Below are 21,247 nucleotides of genomic sequence, written 5' to 3'. Positions count from 1 at the left end.
ACTTATGGTAATTGCAGTTACTCATCATTTAGAAACTGTTCATTAATGACTTCACCATAAAAATCACGTTACTGGATAGTTTTTTGTTCTTGTGCTGCAAGTGAACTGCATGTAATAGTTAACCATTGTATTTACTATTAAAGAATATGACAGTGAATTAAAGATAGTCTCATTACATGGCCAGTTCCCATTTAATGAGATTTGATGGGAACAAATTGATCCAGTTCCCATCAACTCACAATATATGCTAATTAAGCCAGAAATAGGACTCAAGTTTGCCTTGAACTGTGTAAGAGGTAAGGATTAAATGTACCTTAAAGATAAAGATATAGAGAACATTTTGGGCATTTGCATTTGCCCATAAGCAAATTAATAGGCTAAGAAGTGTTGCTAAAGAAAACATTAAGCTGATGTTTCAAATTGTCAGGCGAGTGTATGCTCCTTGGTTCTGTCTCATCACAACAAAGATTTGGAGTGATGGGCATTAAAGCCCTCTGCGTGTCATAGCTCTCGGGTCTTGGACAGACCGTGTTATAGCTCTTAGACAAATCAGTGTTACAGCTCCATGTTACAACTCTATTTTATTTAGATAATAACAGGAAAATCCATCCTTGAGGCATGAGGGCATGTTGACCCAAAGACGCGAAGAGAAGAGCGCCCCAGCGCTTGGGAGAGAGAGAGAGAGAAAGCGCTTTGGCTCCTCTTTTTATATATATATATATATTTTTTTTTACCCCCCGGAACTGCCCTATGTAAATTGGGTTAGCCAAGAGTGTTGATTGTTCTGCCTGAGGTCTTCTCTAAGGTCCTGGGACCTTTCTTTGACCTTCCTTTGTTCTATTTTCTCGGGCTTTTCCCTTCCTTGTCTTTTAGCCACCACCATTTTGGACTCCTGTTTCCTATTCTAACTACCTAACAAAATCATCTTAAAGAACATTTCCAGTATGATGGAGGTTGTGGTTCAGTAGCTAAGTCGTGTCCTACTCTTTCACAACCCCATGGACTGTAGCCCGCCAAACTCCTCTGTCCATGGGATCTCCCTGGCAAGAATACTGGAGTGGGTTGCCATTTCCTTCTCCAGGGGATCTTCCCAAGCCAGGAATCGAACCTGCATCACCTGCATTGCAGGCGATCTCTTGCACTGAAGGCAGATTCTTCACCACTGAGCCACCAGGGAAGCCCTTCCAGTATGTATTTATATAAATACAAAATATATGCTAATGTTTTTTTTTAATTTTTTTCTCTTAACTCTTTATTAACCTTTTGCCTGCTAATATCTGATAATACTTGGTTCATCCTAGTTTCGGTACTCGTTCAGTACATTAAAGTTATAAAAGTTTTTTTCCTGTCATGTAATCAAATTATATTCTACCTCTGGGGTTCCCAAGTCTTTCAGTCATCTGGGGTCACCCTGTCCCACTTCAGATGGAAAACTAGCATTTTCCCACAGTCCCCCCACACACATCCCCAGCTCTGAATCATCAAGAATTCCTACGTTTTTTATAGTTTCTCTGGGGCAGTGGTCCTCAATCTTTTTGACACCAGGAACCAGTTTTGTGGAAGACAGTTTTTCCATAGACAGGGTGGAGGGAGGGCAAGATGACTTAAGAGTGATTTAAGTGCATTACTTTTATTGTGCTCCTTATTTCCATTGCTTTTAATCAGTTACACCTCAGATCATCAAGCATTAGATCCTGGAGGTTGGGGACCCCTGCTTTAGCTCAGTGTTGGCACTGATGTCCCTTCTGCTGAATTCTTGATCTGCATCTTTGCATCAAATTTTATAGTGGCTGTTACCTTTACTACTTCCTTACCCCAAGCTGGATCTACCTCTAATGCCATCATTTCATTGGAAAGCACAGGACTCTGATGTTTAACAGATCTGATTTCTGATTTGGGGTTTGGGGAGGTAACAGCATAGGATACTAGAATATTAGCCTTCACAGTCCTAAATATTTACTGACTCTTCTTTATCTCAAACAATTCCTCCATATTTCTGACCTCTTTCTTTTTCAGTCTTTTCCTCTTTCCTTTAAGACCTGTTAACTGTCTCTTCAGAAGCTGCTGCCAAAACCCAGAACCCTTTTCAGAGTCTTTCTTTTCTCTTTTCTTCTGCCTTCACTCAAACTGTGGCTAAAACTTCACTCCTTTCTCAAATTAAAGCCTCTACCTAAACAATAGAATTATCTACCCAGGAGATGAATTGTTCTACTTTCCTAGAGAACAATAGAAACTAATTTAAATTACATAGCCATCTCTTCCCTCACCCTATATTTGCAAAATTTCTTTCACTCAGTCACACAGCTCTTTCTAATTAGTCAGAATATATGTGCATTTAAAGTGGGTAATTAAAATAATGCAATTGTTATTGTTAAAAGATTTCTTAAGTTTTACAAACTGCTAATCAAAATTTAGTCCTGCATATGATAATGAATGAATACTTACTCATGTCTGCTTGCTCAGGTAATTTTAAGTTAATTCCTATCCTAGTTGATGCCTATAGAAACACTGTTGGCTGAAGCTGAAACTCCAATATTTTGGCCACCTGATGAGAACAGCCAACTCCCTGGAGAAGACCCTGATGCTGGGAAAGATTGAAGGCAAAAGAAGGGGACAACAGAGGATGAGATGGTTAGACAGCATCACTGACTCAGTGGACATGAATTTGAGCAAACTCCAAGAGATAGTGGAGGACAGAAAAGCCTGGTGTGCTGCAGTTCATTGGCCCACGAAGAGTCAGACATGACTTAGCAACTGAACATCACCACCAGAGAAATACTATTTTTTCAGAGTTTATACTGTCTTTTGTGTACCAAGTTAACATAGGCTAACCCTGAGAACTTTAGTGAAACGTGAATCTTTTCTAGTAGGATGCAATTATTTGAAGATATTTAGCTTTACATGTATTTGATTACTTTTTTGTATCTTTTTTTACATAGTTTTGTGTGAGAATAGAAAAGAATCCTGGCCTTGGATTTAGTATCAGTGGTGGAATTAGTGGACAAGGAAATCCATTTAAACCTTCTGACAAGGTAAGAAGTGAATTTCTTATTGACAATTTTAATTAGTAAAGCACTGTACTATAGCAAAAAAGATTTTTAAAATTTTGTGGTTTTCCTGTGCTTTAATAAGCTAGTTAACTATGAAACCAGTTAGAAATTTTCTCAGCAAGGGGAAAAAAGCATTCACTGCAGTGATTGGCAAATCCTACAAATAATAAGAAATAAATTTAAACATTCTCTTTGAAAAGGAAGTTGTTTGTTTTTTACTTTATGTTTTGTTCACCGTTGTATATATCTGTAAAGGAAACTACACTGGTCATTTTTAACAATTTGTTTCCAGAAGTTGTAGATCACTTGTCTGAGAAAATGTTTTCTCATAGTAACAGGATGAATAAATACTGATTCAACACCAGGGCCAGTTAAATGACATCTTTATATTTAATCCATCATATTTGTAAAGTATTTCACTGATGGGGTTGTAGAACTGAAAGACCAGAGAAAAGAAATATCCTATGAGAACATCAGTTAGCCATGGCAGAGGGGTCGGGGCCTCCTCTCATGCTCACCCCTGTTCGCCAAACCATGGGTAAAGGTTCACCTCCTCCCCCAACCCTAACCTCAGCCATTGCCGGACATCCACCACGCTGCTCATGCTCACATTTGGCCTGTCTGATCCCGCTGAAGAACACTTGACTTTTTATTCAAAAAAATGTACCCTGGGCTGCATAATCTGCCCTCTGCCATCAGTGTTTCAATACTCTCAGCTTCTAAACAATTAGTAATTATAATTTGATGGTAATTGAAACTGCTTTTGACCTCATCAAATTTAACTGCATTAAGTGACATCATAAAACTTTGGGTGATGAAGAAAGACAGAAATAGATATAAGTAAAACCTCCATAGGCTCTTAATTTACTTCTGAGTCACATGCTGGTGCAGACCTTTTCAATGTGCCACTGTTATAAAGGTAACCCACACATCAGTTTCTGATCAAAAAACTATTTCTGAAAAAACTTGTATGCCCCTACTCTGGAGATTTCCGTTGCTTTTAATCCCATATTTTCCTCCACTTCTTCCCACTCTTTTTGTTTCCCACCATCCATTATGCCCTTCTTTTTCTTTTTGGAGAAGAAAGGAAGAGGAAAGGACCAAGAGGAAGAATTATTCTTACTGTACATATTATATTAGAATGGAAGGGAAAGAAATCCCCAGTGTCCATAAGTAAGAGTTTCTTTGATTAAGTGATTGGAACAGGTATTCCCATATAAGGAATATGTATCAAGCAGCCCTATATAATTAGGGGAGTTCCAGTTTAAAATGTTTTTGTATAAATAACTGCTGCATTTCCTTTTTGAAATGATGTTGAGGATAATCATTGAGTTAGTAGAATTTAAATATTTGTGGCTTAGTAGGACCAAGTGTTTACTGAATTTTAATAAGTTATTAATATATCTTAAAACAAAAAGCATGAAATGCAAAATCATCAGAAACATATGATATCTTTTAAAGCCTCAAATCATTGTCTGATTCATCTTGGCCCTTCTTTTGTCTCTGGTTTTACATCTCCTCCATAAGCTCTTTCAATGAAAAGTAAACAACCTTATCATTCATAAGACAGTTGAAATTCAAAAGACATGTTTTCCTCTCCTTTCTCACCAGCGTGTAGTGTACACTTTTCCACCATATTTTTGGAAAGCACAGGGTATTCGATATTTTTCAATTAAGGATGAACAAATTACTAAGTAGTCAAGATGTCAGAATGCTGTTACTTTTTTGCTTTTATTTTCAACTGAGTGGGACAGTAGATGTGAAGCTTTCAAATCATAGCCTGTGATTCTTCCTCTATGAGGAAATATGAACACTTATAACTATTAATTTAATTTCTCATTTATAATATTTTAATGACTCTAGTGAGACTGAATTATTTCTATGATCTTATATAATCTATCCATTGAATGATTCCCCCTCAAAACCACTTTTTTGCCTATTACTTTCTAAAACATTTAAAATCTGAAAAGTCTCTATTACTGCAAATTGATCAGATTAATTAAAAATTAATTAATTTTAATTTCTTCTATAGTTCCAAATCTACAGAAGATTCTCATATTGCTTTTAATTTATTGACCACATCAATCATATGGTAAATACTCAGTAAAAAGTGTTGAGATGATCTAAAGACACTAGCTCTGGACAATTTCTATGAGAGTTTAATCCTCTCACAAGGGAAGGGATTAATCTCAAAGAAATTCAGTTGCCTTTCTTTGTCCCCTGTGCTCCATTTCTGTAGTGGTAGCATAAAATTTAGTGTACAACCCAGTGCCTAAAGCCTAAAAGTATCAAACAGCAAGAAAATGAAAATCAAACTTGAAAATACTCTTCTTGAGAGTTTCCTGGAGCTCCAGTGGTTAGGACTTGGCACTTTCACTGCTGTGGCCCTGGGTTCAGTTTCTGGGCAGGGAAATAAGATCCCACAAGCCATGTGGCACAAACAAAATGAAATACTCTTCTCTCCAAGGTTGAGGAACAAGTTTTATCATAAATTGCAGCTAATTTGCAGCTGTGAGGAGAGATGAGGAGAACCAAATTCAACTGATGTTTTAATTCAGCTGATAGTAACTGGATCAGAGGTTGATGCTGTCTTCATAAGGAGTTCCAGTGAAGTTAGGAAAAAGCTTAAACTTTAGTATAATATATACCCTCTTCCAATAAGAGCTTCCCTAGTGTCTCAGGGATAAAGAAGACACCTGCCAATGCAGGAGACATAAGAGATGTGGGTTCCATCCCTGGGTCGGGAAGATCCTCTGGAGAAGGAAATGGCAACCCACTCCAGTATTCTTGCCTGGAGAAGTCCATGGACAGAGAAGCTTGGCGGGCTACAGTGTATGTAATCGCAGAGTCGGACACAACTTAGCAAATTAAAAACAACCCTTTTAATAAACAGGTCATGGGTTTAAAATGGTCTTTCAAGCACACTGTATAATTTTACCATTTATGAATATTTAAGTGTTTTATCATGTCATTCAAAATTCTAAGTATCCAGGATAATCTGAATGTCTTAGAGTCATTGAAGACTTTCTATACTAAAGCAGCCAATGGAATTGTTCCATTCTCTTTATTACAATTGCTAGAAACCACTGTTTCAGCCAAATGCCAATGACCAAAGTGAAATAGCATCCAAACTGATTACATGGTAAACAGCCAGGTAGGAAAAGCATGAAATAGTCATCCCAAAGGGCTGAGAGGATGGAGTTGGGGCAAAAGTGAGTTGTGTTGTTCAGTCTGTCAGAAGTTCCGATTTAGATTCTGTTCCAATTTAGATATTGCAGAAAAACTCTTGCTACAGCTCAAAAGTTAACTGAGGCTTTAGAGAGAATTGAGGATCAAGCCAGATATGAACACTGTATTGTACCAGACTTTGAGAGCTGAGAACAACATGTGGTCTTGCAAATGTAATTCTTCTCAAAGACCTCAAGGTAGTCTGAATCAACTATGATCTCCTTGGATTAAACGTATGGAGCATGATTAGTCCTACAGTTCATATCATCATCAGAACAGTGGTGAACAGAACAACTACTCACAGTTGAACAACCCAACTCACTCATCATGGAGTTCATTATTTTAGGTTCACTGCCAGGTGAAAGCTGCTTTTACATACTTGAAAAGAGAAAACTGTAGAAAACCAGATAAAAATGACCTTATGTAATGCTTGCTTTTGCCCTCCCAGTGAAGTGGATGGAGCCGTTACCTGATTTATTATTATAGAGGGACATTGCTATCAAGATGGCAAGATACTCCACAGAGATAAAAGATTTTGATGTAACAAATCTGATAATAATAATAATAAAAGTATATAGACTTTTACCGAGTATCTGTAATGTGTTAGTCACTATATTTGGCTCTTTAAATACATGAACTGACCTGATCTTCATAACAACTTATGTTAGTTGAATACTATTATTCCTTATTTTGTGGAATGGCCCAGAGTGTTTAATTAAGTTGCCCAGGGTCATTTAGCTGATCTGTGGCAGACAAGATTGGAACCCAGATTGATCTGGTTCCAAATCCTTTTCTCTTAATAAGCCCTGTGATGCACACCTCTATCTGCAAATACCACTTAGCAGAAGAGCCACATGACAAATTTATACCCTGTAGAGTTGAGACTAATATAATAATCTAATATTGAAGGTGTTACAGAACACTCTAATTAGTTATAACCTAGATATTTGCTTCAACAAATCCTTGAAAGTCAGCATATTTTCTCTATTGAACTTAGATAATTAGAAGCATACAGTACACATAGGATTGCCAAGCATTTGTATGACTTTTGGACTAAGGTATTACTACAGTGGAGATTGTCCCAATGGAACAAACCACAATAATCTTTTCCTGTTTAAATGTTCATAAAATAATGACTCATGATTACAAAATTTAAGATACCAGTGCAGTTTCCATGAGATGTTGTTGGGAAGAGATTGAATTAATAGATGATTGATATCATGTTGTTGTGTGACTTCATAAGGCAGCCCAAGACTCTGAAAATAAATAAATTTTTAATGTTGCATTCACATAGCTCCTCATTCAAGGACTGACATCCCTCCTTGCTTCATTTGAGATGGATGGACAAGAAGCTTCTGGATTTTAAAGATATTAAAGGAGATCACAGCCCCTTTCTCTATATGCTCTAAAAGTATAGCACTGAATAATCCCATGAACAATTACCTAGAAACAGGATCAAATGGAAGCTACATTATGCATATCCTCAAATTACATGATAGCAGGAAATACACATACTAGGATACTGAGACCAAAGAATCACTTATTCTCCACAGTTTTATCATAAACACTCATGCTGAGCAGATGCAAGAGATCTTACTTATATTTCCATGAATTTGGACAATCTGCATGTAGACAGAAGTGATGGAAGAAACAATTCATGTTCTTTCTTAAATGCCTTAATTTGCCCAAGGTTTAGGTAAAAATCCCAAGCCAAAGAAGAATATTAGAGGCATGTCAACTGTAAAATTCTATAATCACCAATCAACTCTAAATGTTCTGGAATTTCAGAATAAATTACTGTGCTTAATTGTATGTAAATTTTAAAAGATCAATTCCAGATGCCAAACAGCCTGCAACCAGATGTAGGTCCCTCCTATTTACACACCACCTTCCACCCCTAGAAAAAAAAAATTGTATGGAGATGGACATTGCATCAAATAAGAGTTTTTTATATAATTAATATTAAGAAAAGAAGAAAAGTTAGTTGTGCGGATCCAAAGCATTTCTTTGATAACTTTACTGGGGATAATAATACTCAGAGGCCTGCTTGGCAGTAGCAAGTTCGAAAACACACAAGAAAAATTTTCCAGATTTGTTCAGTCTCATGACACTGGTGGATCACAAACAAAAAGTTGCAAAGATCTGTTCTTGATTTATGAAAAAAGTACATATCATAAACCTACTTACTGTCATTTATTCTCCATGGATATAAAAATCAAGAATAGCAAACACATTTATCTAGAACTCCACATAGCATATGATTTATATTTACTACATAAATATTAAACTACATGCAATAGTTCCTTAATTTTTTATAATTCCTAAAGATTATTTATTTTATATATTTCTAAATTAATTTTATAATTAACATATGTCTGTTCCATCCTTAATTCTACTTTGAGTGATTATGTAATGCAAAGTAATGTGGAGAACCTATTAATTATGTGAAAATAACATTCAGGAGCAAGAAATAGATAAAATATAAATATGTGTCATTTTTATATTAAGCTGAATTTTTAAAAACAAATAACAAGCATAAATTATTGTACTACTTGGTTATTCCAGCTGCATCTTAGTCACATTGCAGTTTGAGGTTTAGAATACCATTTGGTTGTTTAAGGACATTAAAAGCAAGGATTTTTTTAAATAAAAGTGCATTTTTGCCTGTTTTGTTCTTTGTCTTATATGTTGAAAAGACCCTAAATCTATTCAGAAATATTAATAGAAATGCAGTCTTCGCAATCTCCTTTTAATAGGATTCTACAAGTATGAGCATGTATATGAGGTCTTTTAAGAAGGCTCCAAGGCTTCTCCGGTGGCTCAGACAGTAAAGAAACTGTCTGCAATGTAGGAGACCTGAGTTTGATCCCTGGGTCAGGAAGCTCCCCTGGAGGAGGAAATGGCAACCCACTCCAGTATTCTTGCCTGGAGAATTCCATGGACAGAGGAGTCTGGGGGCTACAGCCGTGAGGTCTCAAAGAGTTGGACATGACTAGGCAACTAACACTCACTCAAGAAGTTGTGGCAGCGTTCTTTAGCCAATTTGATGATTTTGATATCAAGACATTATGTTATAAAGAAGAGATATAAGATTTCAGCTTGCAAAGTGGTGTAATAAAATATAACAACACAGACAAGATTCTTTAAGAAAACATCATTCTATTTTACATATGAAAAAATAAGGTGATTTAAAAGAACCATTTCAGATAAGAACATTGATTGGGACATTTTAATTCAACAGTATATTTAGAAAAACACTTGAATTGAGATTGCTATCACTTTGTGATATTTTTTAATAATCAGTAGAATATTTTTCAATAAAATTGAAGTCCAAATACATAACCAGTTATATTAGTTGCCTGAGTTAAACGTTATCTGTGTTTCATCTGCTGCATAATGTCAGCTATTTAGCATGGAACAAAATAAGCTAAATAAGGAGGCAGAAATGGTATGGGAAAGGACTTGAGACTTTTTAAGTTTGTTTCAGTTTTTGGAAAAACATCAGAGACTTCTCAATCAAAATATGAAAACACTTAAAATTAGTTCATAAATAATATCTTATGTAATAACTAATAAGAATTAACAGGTCCATCAGTTAGAGAAAGCTTATTACTTAGGATCCAAAAGATCCTTGAGAAATGTGTGAAGTCTTTCGTATTCCATTTATAAATTTACACCACAAGTTGTAAATGGTATTCCAGGGACTCCCGTAGTATTTCTAATTTCTGCTTGAAGATGTTATAACTAACTAGAATCTTGAAAATATTACTAAGCCAGATTAATAGAAATAAAACAAAAACAAAATAAAAAGTAATCTTCCATGTCTCTTCCTGTAGCAATATTGTTTAACTTTTAAAAATTTACCCATCTAACATTTGAGATGTATCTCAATAGCATGTATTTAATAACAATATTATTCATGTTTCCTCCAATCCACTTCCAAAGTTGCTATATGCATGGGAACCTGATACTGGCTTCCAAAGAATCACTAGTAAGCAAAATATAGAATCTGCATATACCTTCCAGGCAAGAAGATACTGCAGGGCTTTAATTTTTGTAGTTTATATTCGTCTAAACTCAGATCCTCAGGATGCAGAACCAGAGATGGAGATTTTTGTGCAAATTAATTGAATAATTGCTGTTAGGTGAAATCTATATGAGAATGAGGGATGCAGTAGGGCAGGTGAACAAACCGGGCAAAGATATGGATTTAGTGGAAACTTTAATTAAATTTTAAAAATTGAATTAAAAAAAGAGGGTACCACAGAGTTATCTCACCCTGAGGAAGGAAACAGTCTTTTGTACCCTGGCATCAGTCATTGAGGGCTTCATAAGTGGCTCAGTGGTAAAGAATCTGCCTGCCAATGCAAGAGATGTGGGTTTGATCCCTGGGTCGGGAAGATCCCTGGGTTGGGAGAAGGAAATGGCAACCCACTCCAGTATTCTTGCCTGGGAAATCCTATGGACAGAGGAGCCTGGCAGGCTACCGTCCATGGGATCGCAAAAGAGCCACACACAAATTAGTGACTAAACAGCATCCTCAGTCATTGACTGTGTGGGAAGGAGCATGACCTACCCAGCATTTCTCAGTAAGGAAGCTCCAAGCTGAGGGTAATTTTCAAAAGAAGTGTTAGATGTGAGCCGTCAGCAGCACCTGCAGAGTGAGAGCACCAACCTGATCAAGGGAATCCGGGCAGGTCCCCAAACGTGTCCATTATACTATTATGAAAATAATGGGTGTTTTTCATCTTTCAAACTGAAAGTACTTCAGTACCCATAATTCTCATATGCTTTAATCTATGAGAATTACTTCCCTAGAGCCTGAATGCTTTCAACCATGGCATCTAAGAGGGATTGCCAAAGCAACTGATACTTCAGTATGGATCCTGAAATTTGTTGTGTTGTATTTTTTCAACAACACACATTAAATCTGCTTTTAAATCTTTGTAATTTTTCTGATTAATCTTTTTCTTAAAAAAAAAGACTGCTATATCCCACAAATATAGTCTGAGCCTCTCTAAGAGATAGTAATCACTAATTGAGCCAAATCTCTGTTTTTTGATAGCTAAAGAAAGTGGTTCACAAAATAATATTTATCACAAGGAGCAGGGAAATTTGGCATGAGCACACTAAGGTGGGAAAAAAAAAAAAGCAGGTAGCAATAGGTACCATCAGAGAAATCTAAAACAATTAAAAAGAAAACCCAAGTAACTGCAAAACACTTTTATTGTGTCATTTTTCTTTGGGATGTGTAAAGAAAATCATGAGAACACAAAGAGTTGATTCTTAAGTTCTCTAAGTTCCAACTTAAGTTTTCCCTAAGATCTTTTGAATGAGTTGAAGGAAAGCCATAAAGAGATGAGAATAGATTTCCAGACACCAAGTTAACCTGAAGGTCCCAGAATTCTGCTGGAAAGTTGGACTACTAGATTAGAATTTTTAGATTGTGTTATTTAAAAATGTATATATATATATGTATATTTCAAAATACGTATTATGGGGTTTGGGGGTTTATCACTTTTGTTTTTTGGCTGTGGTGGGTCTTCATTACTGCACACGGGCCTTTCTCTGGTAGCTGCAAGCGGGGGCTCATCGCCGGAGCTTCTCTTCTGGCGGAGCACAGGCTCTAGGCGTGTGGGCTTCAGCAGTTGCATCTCACAGGCTTAGTTGCTCTGCGGTATGTGGGATCTTCCCAGACCAGGAATCGAACCAGTGCCCTTCCACTGAAAGGTGGATTCTTAACCACTGCACTACCAGAGAAGCCCCCAAAATATATAAATTGTTAATAAATCCAGTTACATTAAGCAGTGAGCACGTAATAACAGTCTAGGATTACTGCATAAGGTACAAAATTACAAGTAAGATTTTATTTAATTGTCTATCATCTTTATAATTAGCATAGCTATACATGGTCTTAGTTTTTAAATATAAGGGAGTAGAAATTATTTCCCATATTTGAAACCTACTGGGTCAAACCCCATCACCATACACAAACCACATTCCAATAACAAGGCACTACCGTTTAAACTCCGAGGATATTTATTAAAATAAAATGAGAAGTGTTGGACTATACATTAAAATGATTAAAGAAGAATCATATCTTAAATTTGTGTTTCTCTTTGTTTATTGAGCTATACCAAGATTTATTTGTTTGTTGAGAGAAAATCATATATTCATCCTGTCCTCTACTTTAAAAAAAAATGGTTTCTACCTCGACTCTGAATGACTAATTTAGTAGGATTCCTCCACTGAGGTACAAGAATTGCTTATTCCTATAGTATGCTGGGTTTGTATGACTTGCACACACCAGCTGGGAGCAGCTTCAGTTCTCTGAAGGTGTCCTCTCTGAGCCACAATGTGAGGGTCGCCAAAGAGACAGACAATTGAGAACCACTTTCACTTAGGTATCTTCTACTGATTGTGAACTAGGGCATTCTCAGTGCTTTTACTCTGGACAACATAGTCATCCTTTTAAATCGTAATTCACTTTAAAATGTACAACAAAATTATAACCAGTAGGTTTGAACTTTGAATTTTTAAAAAGTAAACACATATGACTTACAATCTTCACACTTCACACATCTGTTATTTTTACATGATCTTTATTACCAGAATAACTTGAAATAAAAAGGCTCTTAAGCATTTGTTGTATATTTTTAAATGCTTTTTATCTTTTATGGTTTACATACTTTTTGCAAACCAACTAAGCTTTTCCTGGAGAAGGAAATGGTAACCCACTCCAGTATTTTTGCCTGGAAAATTCCATGGACAGAGGAGCCTGGCAGGCTACAGTCCATGGGGTTGCAGAGTCAGGCACAATTGAGCAGGCACCGCCCAGTCAGTCTTTTCCTTTGTATTAAAGTATCCAATTACATTTATAATTCAGTTGTGACGTGAGTCGTATCTTTCAGGAATGTTGAAGTTTTGTACATATTTTATAATTACTAAAACTGGTGTTTTCTTTCCATAAAAAATAATAAATACAGTCATAATACAGTCTCAGTCTCAGATGTGTACAACTGCAGCCTTTTTTTACTTAAACCTCAGAAAATTAGACAGGTAATAAATGAAAAAATGTCACTATAAAAATTAAATAATATAGAAATATAGAGACTAAAAAGTAATTTTTTAAAAAAAGAAATTTCCTTTTCTCTCTGCCTCACACTTCCAGCCAATGCACAGCCATGGCTAAGAGACACTTTGTCAGTCAATGTATCAGAAATACACAACTGTAGAGCCTTCAAGACATTTGTCATTGGCCTTTTGACCTCCTGATTTCACTGCCAGCTCTAAGCAATACCCCAGCATGGTCTACTCTACATAAAGCCACATTTTATCCAAAAGAATCATAGTTTGACTGAATGTAGCTCACAAAAGAACAATTTTTCACTTTAGAAACCTTATTTTAGCATGAGTGACAAAAAAGACTTCACTGAATTTTTCACTGCTCAGTCCATTATTTTGAAATGATATAGTGTCAAAAAATTTGACAATTGAAGGGGCTTTGGGGAAGCTTGCAGGGATGATCATCAGAAAGCTGATTACTGATACTATTTTAGGAATAACTAGGAAGGAGAATCCACAGCCATCTACAGCTCCTCAACTTGGTTTTAATGGTTTCTACTTTTTATGCTATATATAAAGCTGAGAAGAAAAGACAGTAGGAGCTCTGACAGAACCAGTAAACTGCATGAAACTTAGCAACCCAGCTATTCACCACAAGCTAAGGTCTCATATTAAATACAGGCTTTAAAGTTTAAAGAAGTCATAAAATAAAAGAAATGGAAAATATTTCACCTGTTTTTCCCAAATAGGCAAGAAATCTGGAGAGACAGTATGTAAAGGAGTGTGATCTCTTAAAAGAAAATATGAAAATCAAATGAAAGAAGATTTTTCTTAAGCTTAAGAATTTTACCAAGAAATAAACAGAAATAAAAATATAGTTTAGGTCACAATGAAGAGAATTCCAGAGATTTTTAATTTTTAGGTAATAATTATAATAATGTAACAATCAATTTAAAAAAATTATAATTCCTATAGGAATACCTCTGCGATATTAAAGTTTGGTTCCAGACCACTGCAATAAAATGAATATTACAATGAAGCAAGCCCCAAGGAATTTTTGGTTTCTCAATACCTTTAAAAGTTACATTTATATTACAATGTATCCTATTATATGTGCAATAGCATTATGTTTAAAATAATATAGATGCCTTAATTCAAAAATACTTTATTGCCAGGGGCTTCCCTGATGGCTCAGATGGTAAAAATATTTTATTGCCTTTTTTTTAAGTGAGTGAAGAGATGGAGTAGGAGGTTGGAGTTAGCAGATGCAAGCTTTTATGTATAGAATGGATAAACAAGGTCTTGCTGTATAGCACAGGGAACTATATTCAATATCATGATAAATCATAATGGAAAAGATATTTTTAAGAAAGGAGTTTAGTTCAATTCAGTTATTCAGTCATGTCCAACTCTTTGTGACCCCATGAACCACAGCCAGGCCTCCCTGTCAATCATCAACTCCCAGAGTCCACCCAAACCCATGTCCATTGTGTCAGTGATGCCATCCAACCATCTCATCCTCTGTCGTCCCCTTCTCCTTCTGCCCTCAATCTTTCCCAGCATCAGGGTCTTTTCAAATGAGTCAGCTCTCCACATCAGATGGCCAGAGTATTGGAGTTTCAGCTTCAACATCAGTCCTTCCAATGAATACCAAGGACTGATCTCCTTTAGGATGGACTGGTTGGATCTCCTTGCAGTCCAAGGGACTCTCAAGAGTCTTCTCCAACACCATAGTTCAAAAGCATCAATTCTTCAGCTCACAGCTTTCTTTATAGTCCAACGCTCACATCCATACATGACTACTGGAAAAACCATAGCCTTGACGAGATGGACCTTTGCTGGCAAAGTAATGTCTCTGCTTTTTAACACGCTGTCTATGTTGGTCATAACTTTCCTTCCAAGGAGTAAGCGTCTCAATTTCATGGCTGCAGTCACCATCTGCAGTGATTTTGGAGCCCAGAAAAATAAAGTCTGACACTGTTTCCACTGTTTCCCCATCTATTTGCCATGAAGTGATAGGACCAGATGCCATGATCTTAGTTTTCTGAATGTTGAGGTTTAAGCCAACGTTTTCACTGTCTTCTTTCACTTTCATCAAGAGGCTCTTTAGTTCTTCTTCCCTTTCTGCCATAAAGGTGGTGTCATCTGCATATCTGAGGTTATTGATATTTCTCCCAGCAATCTTGATTCCAGCTTGTGCTTCTTCCAGCCCAGCGTTTCTCATGATGTACTCTGCATAGAAGTTAAATAAGCAGGGAGGCAATATACAGCCTTGATGTACTCCTTTTCCTATTTGGAACCAGTCTGTTGGTCCACATCCAGTTCTAACTGTTGCTTCCTGACCTGCATACAGGTTTCTCAAGAGGCAGGTCAGGTGGTCTGGTATTCCCGTCTCTTTCAGAATTTTCCACAGTTTATTGTGATCCACACAGTCAAAGGCTTTGGCATAGTCAATAAAGCAGAAATAGATGTTTTTCTGGAACTCTCTTACTTTTTCAATGGTCCAGCGGATGTTGGCAATTTGATCTCTGGTTCCTCTGCCTTTTCTAAAACCTGCTTGAACATCTGGAAGTTCACGGTTCACATATTGCTGAAGCCTGGCTTGGAGAATTTTGAACATTACTTTACTAGCATGTGAGATGAGTGCAATTGTGTAGCAGTTTGAGCATTCTTTGACATTACCTTTCTTTGGGATTGGAATAAAAATTGACCTTTCCCATTCCTGTGGCCACTGCCGAGTTTTCCAAATTTGTTGACATATTGAATGCAGCACTTTCACAGCATCATCTTTTTTTTTAATTATTTATTTATTTATTTTCCATTTATTTTTATTAGTTGGAGGCTAATTACTTTACAATATTGTAGTGGTTTTTGTCATACATTGACATGAATCAGCCATGGATTTACATGTGTTTCCCATCCCTATCCCCCCTCCCACCTCCCTCCCCACCCCATCCCTCTGGGTCTTCCCAGTGCACCAGCCCCAAGCACTTTTCTCATGCATCCAACCTGGGCTGGTGATCTGTTTCACCCTTGGTAATATACATGCATCATCTTTTAGAATGTGAAATAGCTCAACTGGAATTCCATCACCTCCACTAGCTTTGTTTGTAGTGATGCTTCCTGAGGCCCACCTGGCTTCACATTCCAGGATGTCCGGCTCTAGGTGAGTGTGAGTGATCACACCTTCGTGATTATCTGGGTCGTGAAGATCTTTTTTGTATAGTTCTTCTGTGTATTCTTGCCATCTCTTCTTAATATCTTCTGCTTCTATTATGTCCATACCATTTCTGTCCTTTATTGAGCCCATCTTTGCATGAAATGTTCCCTTGGTATCTCTTATTTTCTTGAAGAGATCTCTAGTCTTTCCCATTCTATTGTTTTCCTCTATTTCTTTGCATTGATCACTGAGGAAGGCTTTCTTATCTCTCCTTGCTATTCTTTGGAACTCTGCATTTAAATGGGTATATCTTTCCTTTTCTCCTTTGCTTTTCGCTTCTCTAAAAAAGAGTATATATACGTATACATATATATAAACTGAATCATTTTGCTGTATGACAGTAATTAATAGCATTGTAAATCAACTGTACTTAAATTAAAAAATTTAAAAATAATGTTAAAAATGCTATTATCTAAGTCTTTAGTGAGTAACATCAATGATCACTCATCACAGGCCACGAACAGAATAATAATATTGCGAGACTTACCAAAATGTGACACAGAAACATTGAAGTGAGCAGATGCTGTTGGAAAAATGGCACCAACAGACTTGCTTGGCAGAAAGTTGCCACAAACCTTCAATTTGTAAAAAACAACAGCAACAAAAAATACAGTATCTGCAAAGTGCAGTAAAGTGAAGCACAGTAAAACAAGATATGCCTATGTAAAGTAGGCAAAGCCAAACATAACTTTAACTCTTATATTCAGATTCCCCAAAAGAGAATATTGCATGATAATCAGCATCAAACTATAAAAAGAATTCAATTTTTTAGTAGCCAATTTGTAATTTCTAACAGGAATCACAGATAAAAGGAAATAAACTGCTTACTTTTGGGTTGCTTTCATCAAGTCATAAGGGCAGTATCTTGAAAACTGTATATCTATATACATTTTTCTTTTTGGCTACTAAATAAATCTTTACAGTGACATAAAAGAATGATGCAAATGTATTTTTCTGTTAGGATTGCTCCATTATATTGTTACTAAGATATCTGTAATCACATAACCAGTTTCTATGGTTCTCCTGTTGCTCCAATGGATTGTTAATAAATATATGATTTTTATTTTAATATTTCTTTATTTAAAAGTTTATGAAAGAGAGTTTTAAATTCCTTTAATCTTTGGATAAGATTTTTGTAACGTTTTTAGAGGACTTTGGTCAGTTGTATAATTTGTAATCTCTGTCTTTTGAGGCTCAATTATTTTAGGTTTCTAAAGCAATTCTTTCTGTTCATTTTTTATGGATTTTATATTCATTGTTTGTCAGTTGAAGTTCAGTCATACACTGAAACATCATATTCAGCTGCCAATGCCCTCTTTTTTCTCTTTTTCTCTACTTTGCTTACCTCTCTTCTCTTTCTCTCCCTCTTTAGTTTCTAATGGTCACTAGATAAATCTCTTCTCTTGCTGCATATAAAGTCTTCAGTTGTTAAGCTAGGAAACTGTTCAGAGATCAAGATTTGACTCTTAGCAATTAACCTTACAATATTTTGTTTTCATACTTTTGACTCATAGAGTAAAACTATTGATAACACCTTTATTCTTGATATATCAAGTGGTCTAATAATCACAGGGATTAAGTAAACACAGTCTACTGTGCATTTGTAATGCTATTCCTTTGAGCCACATCATAGCTTAATATTAATATTGCCCAATTTATGAAAAAAAATATTTGCCAATATTTGACCCCAAAAAAGTTACCCCTTACAAGCTATTGAATCAGTGGCTGTGTTTACTATTTCTATGAGTCAATTTTTTCCTCCAGAAACACTCTCTGAGCTTTCAGTTACATAAAAGCATAAAATATCATATTTTATAATATATAACCAATATGTTCTAAATTATCATTACAATAGTATGCAATTTTTATCTGATGTATGGCCTTCCTAGAAACCAATTTCTTAGCATCAGCTAGAGCCAAGTTTTTTCAGAATTTTAAAGAAAAGTATATTTCACAAACTGATGTTGCAGTTCCCTTAAGACAAGTTCTATTTTGGTGTCTACATTTACAATAGCTGAGACTGTCATAGTCATTCACCTTCATCATTAAACAGTCATATAAAGTTCCTTTCTCCTCTAAAGTTAGAATGTTAAATGTTTGCCTTGTAGACTCACTTCCTGAGTCCTTCAAGGTTTATGTCCAGTGGAGTGCAGGCTAGGTAAGCAATAAGACAAGGTCAGATCTTAACACTATGAAATAGCTTCCATACCCATCTTTTTTCAAAATTGCTGTGAAAAGCAAAACTTTTGAAAAGCCCATTATGGGTACTTTTGGAAAAACCATTTATAAAATTATATGAAAACTGGTTCAAAAACTGGGGTAGAAATATGAAATGGCAACAGGTCATGCCTATTTGCAGCACATGGCCAGTGCTCTCTAGATTAGCTTTGGTTCAAAACTGTGGGGATTTCTGTGATCCCTCAGTCCATTGGATCTGTGTGTGTCTCAAGCACACTTGGATATTGGTGTTTGATAGGAGAAAAGACTTATTTGGAAAAGACTGCAATACTGTTGGTCTGCTGCAAGATGCTCTCTAGAGGTGGTGCTGAGAGAAAACCACTGTGCTGCTGAGCCACTAAAGAACATGAGCTGAACATGAGGTGCAAATTAGAAAAACACACTCAGATAAGCCATTAGCCAATAACTAGACTCTGCCATTGTTTCAGATCCCATGCTCTACTGACTTGGAGTGACCAAAGGAAATAACCTCTAAACGTTCTTAAGGACCATCAGAAAACCCTCTTGTTGGGACCTATGTCCACTATTAAGAGTAAACCAATAGTTGGAGCCGTTATCACTGAGAGCCACCACTAGGGAACCACAGATGATAAAGGAAAGAACTTCCAGCCCTCTTGCCATCGCCTTCCCTAAATAAAGATGGCACTGAGTATGGGGTCAATAAATGTTGTTAAATTCCCTCTTATCAGTTGGGAATTCAAGGGAAAGATAACAAGTGTTGGTCTTTCAGTACACTCCAAGACTAAGAGTAAAGAAGAATTTCCTGTCAGTAAATCTAGTACAGTTGGGAGACTCAGAAGTCTCTTAAAGTGGGCTTTGCTGGATAAAAAGACACTGGACTGTAGCTCGGTCTTCAAATTTTCAATAATTATAACATTTATTGACCCCATACTGAATGCCATCCACTGCTCTAAGTACTTTATATGTATTCACTCACTTAATCTAATAACTGTGAGGTATAAACCACTATTACAGGCTTCCTTGGTGGCCCAGAGAGTAAAGAATTTGCCTGCAATGCAGGAGACCCTAGTTCAATTCCTGGCTCAGGAAAATCCCCTGGAGAAAGGAATGGCTACCCACTTCAGTATTCTTGCCTGGAGAATTACATGGACAGAGGAGCCTGGCCAGCTATGGGTCGCAAAGAGTTGGACACAACTGAACACACACACCTGCAGGCCAACACCTTTGTTGCAGCCCATTGAGAACTGAGTTAAATGTCTAACGTAAAGAACTGTCAGATAATAAATTTGTGATGTTTTAAGCCACTAAGTTTGTGATAACATTATAGTAGCAGCAAAAAACCTAATACACACTACCCATTGAAAAACAGTTACTGAGATATTTTCCTTATTTGGGCAAAATGGATTTGCTATAGCCTTAGGTATATAGGTTGTTTCACTAGTTTGGATGTAATGCATGATAGTTTGATCCACATTTAGCACTCTGCTAAGTGTTACAAGAAATGAATATTTTTAGATCTTGCCCAAAGAATTATAAAATTGGTCATAGGCCATGATTTGGATCTTTTATACATACAAGATGGCATATTGAACTTGGAATTTAGGAGATGGCTCTTTACCAATCAGTGGGAAGTTATGCTCTAATTTTAAGAATACAAATAGTTTAGTGATTCTTCACTGATAATCTGTCAGTGTCAAAGTATTCTTTGAAATCTCAGAATATAATGAATTTGTTGAACGGGTGACACACTGCTACAAAGAACTTTTTCAAAACAGTGTCAGAGTTTTCATATTTCTCATCTATATTCATCATAACAGAGACCATAAAATGAGCTCAGAATTATTTGGTCTCTTTCATATGACAGTGTTTATATACATAAATATAGTGGAAAATCAGGGCACTGGCCTTTCCAAGCAGTCTTTGGGGAAACATTCCACCTCCAGAAATAATGAATGCTACACACCATTGTCAAACATGACACTCATTGCTATCTGTTTTGACTAATGAGGCAATATGCAGGCTGATAGGATATATGTATATACAGAAGAAAGGAAACTGTAGCAATTTCATAGTTGGTAAAAAAAAAATTATTGATTGAAAAGAACTATTAGAGCTTTAGAAAACAGCAATAAATACTTAGCAAGACTCAGGCCACCATAAGAGTAAGCTTCAAAGCAAGTCTTCACAACAGTGGCTGAGTCTGCAGAGCTTTGTGATAAATGAAATTAAACTTGCCTCATACGTGACATTTGTCTTCTTCTGGCAGTCCGATTGTGGGGTGTTGCTGGTTCCTCCCAGCATTGTATTTATGATGGTCGCAATTTCACTCCTGTGGTCTGGATTCACACAAACATTATTAAAACCGTTCCTGTACGTTGAGCTGGAAAAAGGCAATCAAAATTAACTAGGGAGCACAGACTTTGACTGCTGGGACAAAATATAATAGTAAAAACAGCTTCACCTTCAGCATCCAGAGATGCAGTGC

General features: G+C 36.3%; 1 protein-coding gene across 6 annotated transcripts in view; it reads left to right on the top strand.

The window, feature by feature from the left end:
* LRRC7 (leucine rich repeat containing 7) overlaps positions 1-21,247 on the top strand; it is a 608,651-nt gene that overhangs the window by 545,015 nt on the left and 42,389 nt on the right. For all 6 annotated transcript variants that reach the window (XM_070467940.1, XM_070467941.1, XM_070467945.1 and 3 more), the window contains one exon: positions 2,940-3,032. In XM_070467940.1, the coding sequence (XP_070324041.1) occupies positions 2,940-3,032 (93 nt within the window). The remainder of the gene's footprint in view (positions 1-2,939; positions 3,033-21,247) is intronic.

The sequence above is a fragment of the Odocoileus virginianus genome, chromosome 5 (assembly GCF_023699985.2).
Source record: "Odocoileus virginianus isolate 20LAN1187 ecotype Illinois chromosome 5, Ovbor_1.2, whole genome shotgun sequence".
Classification (NCBI taxonomy): Eukaryota; Metazoa; Chordata; class Mammalia; order Artiodactyla; family Cervidae; genus Odocoileus; species Odocoileus virginianus.
Note: the sequence above shows the minus strand (reverse complement) of the source record. Positions and strands in the feature narration are given on the sequence as shown.